This window comes from Nymphaea colorata, chromosome 1, assembly GCF_008831285.2.
Source record: "Nymphaea colorata isolate Beijing-Zhang1983 chromosome 1, ASM883128v2, whole genome shotgun sequence".
Classification (NCBI taxonomy): Eukaryota; Viridiplantae; Streptophyta; class Magnoliopsida; order Nymphaeales; family Nymphaeaceae; genus Nymphaea; species Nymphaea colorata.
The window spans coordinates 20,604,885-20,614,539 of record NC_045138.2 but is presented as its reverse complement, the minus strand read 5'-3'; the positions used below and the strand labels follow the sequence as shown (position 1 = coordinate 20,614,539).

Here is a 9,655-nt window from a genome sequence, read left to right as displayed (position 1 = left end):
GCTTCTATTATTTTTCTTTATAAGGACTAAGTGTATCTTGTTCACACTTTTCATGATTTTTTTTCAATTTTGAAAAAATCATGCACTGCCTTGGATACAACAAAGCCACCAAATTTCCAATGTTACCTATAAAAATCAGCCCCGAAGACATCGTGGCCTGTGGCTTTATTGTTGTGCCTACGAAACAGAACCTTTTTTTAACAAATTTTCGAGTCAAGAATAAGAGAGTGCAATTTCTCATTATTTTCTTTACTAACAAATGAGTTGACCCATAAGCTTCTATCATCAAGCCTTCAAAACCATTGCTTCTATAAAATTTTTCAAAGTACAATATGCAAGCCTCATGGAGATCCTTTCCCCTCCCAACTCTATAACCAACCACTTCCATAACCATTACCTACCTTTTATTTTGACTATTTTTTACATGACATGAAAATATGTTGTATTTTTGTCCCCATTATGCAACTAGTTAGTTCTAGATCTTTGCTGCCAATACAACTCCTCCTCTTTTAATGTGAAGTTATAGCTCATTCCTAAGAAGCAACTCATACTCTGTTAGTTGGAGAGATTTGAAACCATAAATACTTTGCATCATCTCTAGCTCTACCATAATACTAAGAGACATGCTCACTGAGTTTTGCATTCCTACATTTTACTCGTTCTTTTCAACTTTTTTAACTCCACAACATTCTTTAAAATCCCAACAGCTGAAATGTAAAAAAAGATGTCTATCAAATCTAAAAACAGTAGGATTACAAATACTATGAACTAAAACACAATGATCAGACACTATCCATGGGAGACATCTAAGATTTAGATACCACATTAACATCATTACTGATTGGGACTGAGTCTAGACAAGCTAATGCATTAAGATGTCTGCCTAGTTTATCTCTAGAGCCTCTTAGAGCATTAAAATCACCAATCACAATTTTGGGATGCACAATCCTCTACAACTTAATTGATAAATTTCTAAAGGTTGCCCTCCTAACCAACATGTTATGACTCAAATTTACACATGTAATACAAATCACTTGTTGGGCACCTCTCATAGCAATTATCCATTCTTCGTTTATATCCACCTCTTTCACCGATAACCTCTCTAGGTTCCAACCCAAGATTATGTGTACTTGTGCTCTGGCAACAAACATACATCATGCAATTGCAAAATTGAGATGTCTCATCCTCTATCTTTCAATATTATTGGGACTGATCATTGAGTATATATAAAGAATAGCTCCGGCCGTTTTGTCTCTATATAGATGTTCAACTCTTTGAGGTAGAAGAGCTAAACCTCTTGCATTCCATGAAATGATCTTCATGAGGCAACATTTTACAATGGCTTTGGGACTAAGAAATCTACTTCTTTCATTTCTATTTCACAGTTGGCCTCCTTGGATCCACACCCCTACCGCAAGCCTCTTCATCATCATCAACATTAGGCAAGATGCTTTCAGTGTTGGTGGTATCCTCTAGAGGCATCTTGTCTTTACTGTTCTTAGGTCAATCATAAGGAGCTAAAGCTCTAACTGGCTTCTCCCTTCCATGTCTACCTTTCCTCTTCTAACCAGTTTTAAAGGGGCCTCAGAAAGCTAAATCTCTACCAACTCTTTCTTATTTGTCCTTTTCCCTAATAGGTCATGCCGAGAGCTGGGTGCACTCATCTTATTTTTCTTCTCCATCTCATTCTTCTTATTTACACAATTTCACAAAGAATCAAACAACCTAAGAATAGAGACAGGACATACCTGGATCAGCATTCTTCCTTGATGACCTCTTACTTATAGAAAGCCTCTTCATGTGCCATTAGAAAATCCTCCTTACTAGGATTCATTGCCTCAAAGTCAACCGACATCTGACTCTCATATGTGTTCACCCCTCTATGTTTGGATATGCTTCTGCTCCCTACGAAGGTCACCCCAACCTTGTCTTCCCCTCCATTGTTTGCAAGACACTTTGACCTCTAAGCAAACTTCTTTAGCTCGAGTCCCAAACCTCTAGTTGCGGAATGTTCCTTGCGCACTTTATAATCTTCTGTAAGATGGGTGTTAACTCTGAATGCGTAACTTGATACTAGTAACCCTCATACTAAACTTCCTGTAAAACTCTAACACCATCATCGCGGAACACATCAATTGCCTGTTTGGGAACAAAGAAAAGAGGAACCTCAATTTTCAATCAAGCAGACACAATTCTCGACATTACTCTTGTCAGTTCATCTTCTTCAATCAATTCAACTTAAATGGCTTTTGCTATTGATTTAAAGTTTTAAACACTTCCCTGTGCCACAACAACAATAGAAGATTAGGCAACCTAATCCATAGAGGCACCTGAAGAGAGTCCTCCACCTTAAAGGAACGCCTTGGCTTCCAATGGTTTGCAACTAATGTTCTTTCTCGAAGCCTCCATGCCCCTTCTTAGAGAAGGATTTGCTAACTATCTTCATTGTGGACTTTAACAAACAATGATCTTAACAAACAATGATCTTTGCCTAAGAAATGAAAAGCATAGATTATCCACATCCTTCTAGAGCATTGATAACTTTTCACGATATAATTGAAATCCATACTTTTTCTTGTAGAATCACCTATAAAGTAGGTGATTTCCATGAATTGAAAGGGTTTATTAAGCTGTTCCACCATGGATGCGAAAATCAAGATTCTCGGTCATTCCCCTCCACCTGAACAAACATCAAATATGCAAGATCTTCCCATTCCTAGTTTTCCGATCTACACTTATCAACCCATGATCTGGCCACAGGAGGTTTCCTAGATAGAAATTGCCGTCATCAGATCTTATCCATCGTCATGTTTGGCTTCCATCTTGCCTTTTGCTCCTATCTTATTTGCTCTTTCAAGTATGAGATTTAATATTCATTAAATTAAACTAATTGTTACCTAATTATCATGATGAATTTAAACATGTCCGTTGGTTATTCCTAACTTAAGTTCTTAAATAAAGTGATTCGTTCAAATGGCAAATGCAACTATAACATTTTAATCAACATAATGTGTTTCTTATGTGCATCGAGGCATTCTTATTCCTTATGGGGTTGTTTGGTAGGAGAAACACTTTGTGAATGTCACTGTCGCCAAACTACCCCTATATAGACATAAAATTGTAGTGACTTCATTTATTACCATGTCTTAGCTTAGCAAAATTTGCATTTAAGAGTACTAAGCTAATAAATTATGAGCTTCATAACATAAATTCAAATATTTTCTTCCTTTTCACATAGTGAAATATTCTCTCTTATTTGTAGTAAAATTTGGATCTGCGCATAGCATCACAAACACTAATTTTCCAACAATTCGTGCACAGGAAACATGTAGTCTATTGATGGAGCATCAATTATGTAACATTGAGTCATAAACTACACTTATATGCATTCATGTTGCAACAAAATCTTTGCCTAAGTAACTTTGTGCTCTATGAGATGAAATTGTGTTTTATTGAAGAAAAACCTTAATTTTTATTAGTTAGAAACAAAATTTGAATTCCATAAGCATTGAATCATAAAAAGAAAGACACCAAAATCAGGAAAGTGGGTTTGTTTGGTATTGAAAACTAAAACAAAATGAATTGGCCCTAAAATGAGAGTTTCAAATGTAAGGATAAATGAATTGAATCTAAAAAGAAAGCTTCGTATGTAAAAAATGGGTCTTCTCTGTCTTGCGAATGTAATCTGTTGTCTTGTGAATGTAATCTGTTATGCTAACACACATCTTGTTTCAAAGAAAGCAGTATTCCTGTTACCAAATGCCCACTTAGTGTAAAAAGGAAAATACCCAAGATATTCTACTGCTGCTCATAATGATGTTCAAGTTTTTGATCGTTTTTTGATTTTTTAGGAGAAAAAAGACTGGACCTCAGCTAAAACTAAGTCGAGCAGACAGTTCTGGCCACAGTCCAGCAGATATGCCTATTTGAACTTCAGACATTCGTGCTTGCATGGTGCGGCAAGAATGATGGCATGTAAAGGTTGTTTGGTATGTTTCTGTTCATATTGGTTCAGCTCCTTGCTCTGTGCAGCATCCCTCCGATGATCAAAATTCATTAGAAATAGGCGAGAGCCAGATGAATAGAAGCGCTCTGTAGAAGCTCACGAGTCAAAGATCAATAAGATTCTGTAAACTCCTTTTTATGTACAACTTTTAATTAAAGAAAACCATTATAAACTTCTTCGTGTTGTAAACGAAATAAAACAGCAATTTCATCTCACAGTTGCCTTATATTGGCTCTCTATATATGTAACACTAATTTTTGGCTCATGTTTTCCCTTTACTGTCTCTAGGTTCTATCTGGAAATATTTTTCTCTTCCCCTCTCCGAAAGGTCTGATTAGCATGGGAATAGGGATTTGCATATGGAAAATGTATCTAAATGCAAGACTGTACCTATTATGCATGAGGGCAAAAAGGGAATTTTGTCTGTCCCCTAAGGGGCAAATCTTGAATATGTAAATATTATGGGTAAACCCTGAAAATTTGGTTAAGCAATATGGATTTGCATATGGAAATTGTATCTAAATGCAAGACTGTACCTATTAAGCATGAGGGCAAAAAGGGAATTTTGTCTGTCCCCTAAGGGGTAAATATTGAATATGTAAATATTATGGGTAAACGGTAAACCGTGAGAATTTGGTTAAGCAATATCAACTTGTTGGGGCAAAACGAATTAGAGGATTTTATATATATATATATATATATATATATATATATATATATATATATATATATATATATATATAATTTTCCATTTCCATCTGTATCGAATTTGACGACTGTTTATCCTCATACGAAGGACTAGGTGGGTCCGATCTTACATATGCCAGGCCTGTTGATTTGATAGTAAAACCATGGGGTCACCCCCTAGAAACAGCAAAAAAGATGTAGTAAAGAGCATGGCTTTCATTGTCATACTTTCATTTTGCGTCGTACATTGTGTATAATCCCTTTTCCCATGACTGTGACTAATTTTTGTGCAAACCAAAAAATGGTATACTACACTAGTCAGCCTTTTTCTATTGGAAGGTAGTCAGCCAGACTCAGCTGGTTTCAGGTAAGCAGCAGGACACTGCTTGAACTCGTTCGCTGGGACATCTGCGCCATGACACTGGGATGAAAACTGAGTGGCACCATCAAAACTGTGCAGAAGAAAAGAGGTCAGAGATATCTGTTCATAGTTAGCTAATTACTAACCTTGCAAAAATAAGAAACTAAGTTCACAAAGAATGTGCTTCGAACATTGGAAGCCTGTTGCAGTTTGCAGGCGCCCAGCCAATCTGATGATTCTCGTTGTCATACACGATCACATGTGATTGCATCGAGATGTCTGAGAACAGAGGCCAAAAGAAGATCAATTCTCGCAGTTTAGATTCATCACTTGTGACAATGTCAAGTGCAGTTCATTTCAACCATTATTACCTCCAATAAGATTCAGGTCGCCAAGGTCTACCTCAGTTCCATTCAGGATGCCCAAGCATACATTTCCCTGTGCCTGAAGAAAATTCAGTGTCACTTTTTTGTTTTTCCCTTTCTAAAACTTAAAAAAGCAGTAAAAGGATCAGGATAGGAACTCATGTGATGGAGACACATACAGTGATGATCAAATAATTTTCTGGCGACATTGTAAGCTTAGCTTTCTTGCTGTTCTTGAATTCCAGAACCATTTGCTTGAAGTAATTGTTGACTTCAGAAAAAGAAGTGAATGCCTTTGGACCTTGCCAGCACAAGGGCAGTGCTATATCCTCTCTCGTTTTCTTGATGGGCTTTCCTGAAAGATCTTTGCTTATCTGAGAACACAGAAATGAGGTGCTTTGTCAAGGAGATGGAATAGTATAACTAGAAAGGCTTTCCTTCCACCTGTTTCATTTGAACTGACCTCTGAGAGCAGCACCTCATATACACGGGAAGTGAAGTAAGTGTATGAGCTGCCACTATCAAAGATGACCATAAGATCTTTAATCCGCTGCTTGCCTAAAACCAGGTCTGCAGGTCCAGGGGAGTATTTCCTGAACATATGAAGCCCAAGGTTTAGCCACAAAAAAAGTTCTACTTTCACTGCATTCTGTAATTCATTAGCAAAGGGAAACATCCATGCTTATAACTAAGGTACAAGACCAGGAACCTAGGTGTCTGATTGCATGGTTGGCACACCAGCGCCTTAGAAAAGGGATTTCAATAGGCTAGAAGCACCATATTTTTTCTCTTCATATGTAAACAAAATTTTAGGCAAATTGACATGTGAGGCAACATATACTGAATGCATTAAACCAACAAAATATGGTACGACAACAGCTACTTTCTTTAAAATACTTAAGGTTCAAGTAAGAGCAACAATGTAAACGAAGAGAAGAGATAAAAGGATTTGAAACCATAGACTCTCTAGGAAGAGAATATGTGGAGAGCTAATTACCCTGATGGATGGCTGTGCATTGCAATCCATGTAGCACTTTTAGTAGAAGGTACAAGATCATCGCCAAAGAAAAGGTACCCTACTTTTCCCTGTGGACTGATACAATGGCCAATCACATTTGTGGCAATTCCATGATCCTTCAACTGAGAAACAATGCTCGGTTTCCCACTGCCAAGGCCGAGTATGCCATCAGCAGCAGATTGAAGATTCGCTAAGGAGCCTCGTTGATCATATCCACAACTGCAAACAATAGCGAACCGGATATGAATTATGAGAAGCAGTTTTATCATGAACATCCAGCAATATGCATCCATCCATCCTTTCAAAGCATGGCGACTTACCCGAATGAAAGAGAAGGACGAAGCAGGGTACCACTTGCAGAACGAAGGTAGAAGGTTTCCTTCACAATGACACCGAGTGACGAACTGCGATCTGCATATTCAATCAAATAGTCGCATTGCTGGTCTGGCTTTTCACATTCATACTCCCTTAGTGAACCCAAAGAAATGCATTGCGGATCCCCACAAGGAACCAAGTTGGTCTTCTTTGGTTTGTAGAGAGGGTGCGCTCCCTACAAGCGTTTACAAGATGGATGCCATCGGTAAATACAGACAAACCAAAAGAACGAAAAGCAGATTATAACAGAAATCATCATAGCTTTGCTCAACAGTTGCCATTTTTTATTACCTGAGAGCAACTAATGCAGGGGGCATCACATTGGAGCCAAGTAAGGTCACTCCCTGTGTCCACATCAAGGAAGTATGGTTTGGGAGGCTTGCCAATCCACATAGTTACATAGAAAAGCCTGCAGAACACCAGCTATTCATTGAGACGATCATGATGATATTCGGGTCATTTCTTAAACACGATCTTCACTCTGATTCGGTTCATTTCAGTTGAACAGGGGCCAGAGTTGGGGAATATTAGAGATTCATTTTAGCATGGCAAATGAAGAAAGGTGGTGATCTTAGACGCTCGGATGGCAGGCTTCGCCGTGAAATTCTTAGGTAACATCAAAACTTGCGGGCAAGCGCAGAAATAAGCCTCCCCATCTTCTCATGGTACTGTTTATTCACAGATGGGATTTCAAAACTGAAAACTGCAAGAAACCAGAGTCGTGTTGGCCCTAATCCAAGAGATTCAAATTGACTTGGTCACCGTGAATCCGGCAGAGTCTCCCTTGATGGGATGCGATTTTCCACCATTTGTTGAGGTAATTTTGAGGATTCAACCAGACAAGCCACATAAAATCAATAAAACATGTCGAATAACTGTAATTTGATTTGTTTTTCGATTTTACCCATTTAGACTATGATTCGTCATCATCCATAAGCCTGTGTCTGTGTGCGTGCGTGAATGAGAGAGAGAGAGTATCTTAATACCCACCCATCAGGATAGACGCTGCCGTTCATGGGGAAGATGACAGTGGACTTTCGGAGGTGGCTTTGGAGGAGAAGTGAGCTACCATCCACCTCACTGCCGCCTTCCGCAGCCAGGCAGCAGCAGCAGCAAGAGAGGAGCGTTACTGCTGCCACGCACCTCACAATTGGCAGCAGATGAGAGCGCCTCATTTTTCTCCCCTCGTCTCGTGTCTCCCTCTCCCCTCTTTACTCAGTTCGCAATACGGGAAAAGAAGCACAAGAAAACCAACACGTCAAACACCTTATATACATCTGTGGGAGGAGAGAGAGAGGACTTGACTCTGTCGCCATGAAAGCAGAAAGAAAGACTTTTGGCTGACATTGAGAAAAGAAAACAGAAGAGGACCCACCAAAGCTTTATGGAAGTTAGGAAGCAAAAGTTCGATAAAGTACTAAGACATTGCTTCGAATTGGGATATTCTCCGTTTTTCTTGTTAACCAGCATCCAGCAAGCAAGATTGGTGTCTGAAGCCTTTTCCATTGGTTGGAGCGCGTTTACAGGTATGGAAAACTTTCCACACTTTATTCTTCCATAGAAGAGTCGGGAAGAGTGAATTCCAGGTTGATTTGTTTTGTCTTTCTTGAAAAAATAAAGATAGAAACGCACCTCGGTTCCTTTTGGAACTAACTAATTAAGTAAACACGTCACTGATCAAATCTGAATTTGAAATGGTTAACATGAATTTCTCCATCTGCACGAACAGCAGTGTACACAATATTGTCTAAAAAGGCGAGAAACATATAAGGGCATGAAGTGAATTTTTGTAAACTTGAAAAGCGAACCTACGTGTTTGTATTTTTTTTAACAAAAAAAAAGTCAACGTTGGCCCTTTTTTAACAGCTTTACGGAAACTGTCTCTTTTAGGGAATAATAAACAGTGCTTCATTTTTTGAAATTATAAAAGTAAAAGGTAAGACGAAAAATAGAAATTTCCCTACTTTCTTCGCTTTCATAGTGCATGGGAGCTCTTCTTTTGCCTCTACTCAAATATAGGATTGAAGACGTAGCAAAAAGGGTTTCATTAAACGTATATATATATATATATATATATATATATATATATATATATATATATATATATGTGTGTGTGTTTCAATGCCATGGAAATTAAGGAAAATGGAGTAAAAAAAAGGATGATAAATAAAGGGAATGGAAAAATCGTAGAAGAAAGAAAGTTGAGGAGCAGTGGTGATCTTTCTCTAAAGAAATTGCCCCCGTTAAAAACTCTAATATGTTTTTTATGATGGATAAAAATTGCCCCCGTTTGATGGGCAGGTGAAAGTGGGCGGGGGAGGAAAAATTTGTACGGGCGGGTGAAATTTCACCGAGCTCGGACTTTCGAGCGGGTGAAATTTCACCCGCTCGAAATATACCCATCAATGCTTTTCTGCTGCCGCGCTCGAAGTCCCTCCGCAACGCTCGACCTCCCTCCGCAGCGCTCGAAGTCCCTCCGCAACGCTCGACCTCCCTCCGCAACTCCTCCTCCCTCGTGCCTTCTCACTGCCAGGTCTCACCGTCGATCGTCGCAAGACCCTCAAGCGGCCGGCGTCGGAGGTTTTTCTGCCGGTATATCTCTCTGTCGCTCTCTCTCTCTCTTTCTCTCTCTCTGTCGCTAGCTGCCCACATTTCTTACCTTTCTTCACCAGATTTCCCCCCTTTCTCTGTGCTGGGTAGCACCCTCAAATGCCCCCATTTTTTTCGCGTAGACTAATGCCCCAATTTTTTTCCTCCCTCGTTCCTTCTCACTGTCAGGGTTTCACAGTCGACCGTCGCAACACCCTCAAGCGGCCGGCGTCGGACATTTTTCTGCCGGTATA

The 9,655-nt window shown here is 39.1% G+C and overlaps 1 protein-coding gene across 2 annotated transcripts; it reads right to left on the bottom strand.

The window, feature by feature from the left end:
* Positions 1–4,891: 4,891 nt before the first annotated feature.
* Positions 4,892–8,320, bottom strand: LOC116246254 (aspartic proteinase Asp1-like). Of its 2 annotated transcripts, XM_031618022.2 has the most exons (10): positions 8,188–8,320; positions 7,803–8,021; positions 7,104–7,221; positions 6,758–6,987; positions 6,417–6,656; positions 5,883–6,012; positions 5,599–5,793; positions 5,426–5,498; positions 5,246–5,333; positions 4,892–5,145 (listed from the first exon to the last, which is right to left on the bottom strand). In XM_031618022.2, the coding sequence occupies exons 2-10, from the start codon at positions 7,985–7,987 to the stop codon at positions 5,037–5,039; spliced, it is 1,368 nt and encodes a 455-aa protein (XP_031473882.1). In that variant the 5' UTR covers positions 7,988–8,021; positions 8,188–8,320; the 3' UTR covers positions 4,892–5,036. The 2 variants fall into 2 exon arrangements, with proteins under 2 accessions (XP_031473882.1, XP_031473881.1); XM_031618021.2 differs by lacking the exon at positions 8,188–8,320 and having other exon boundaries at positions 7,803–8,146.
* Positions 8,321–9,655: the final 1,335 nt, after the last annotated feature.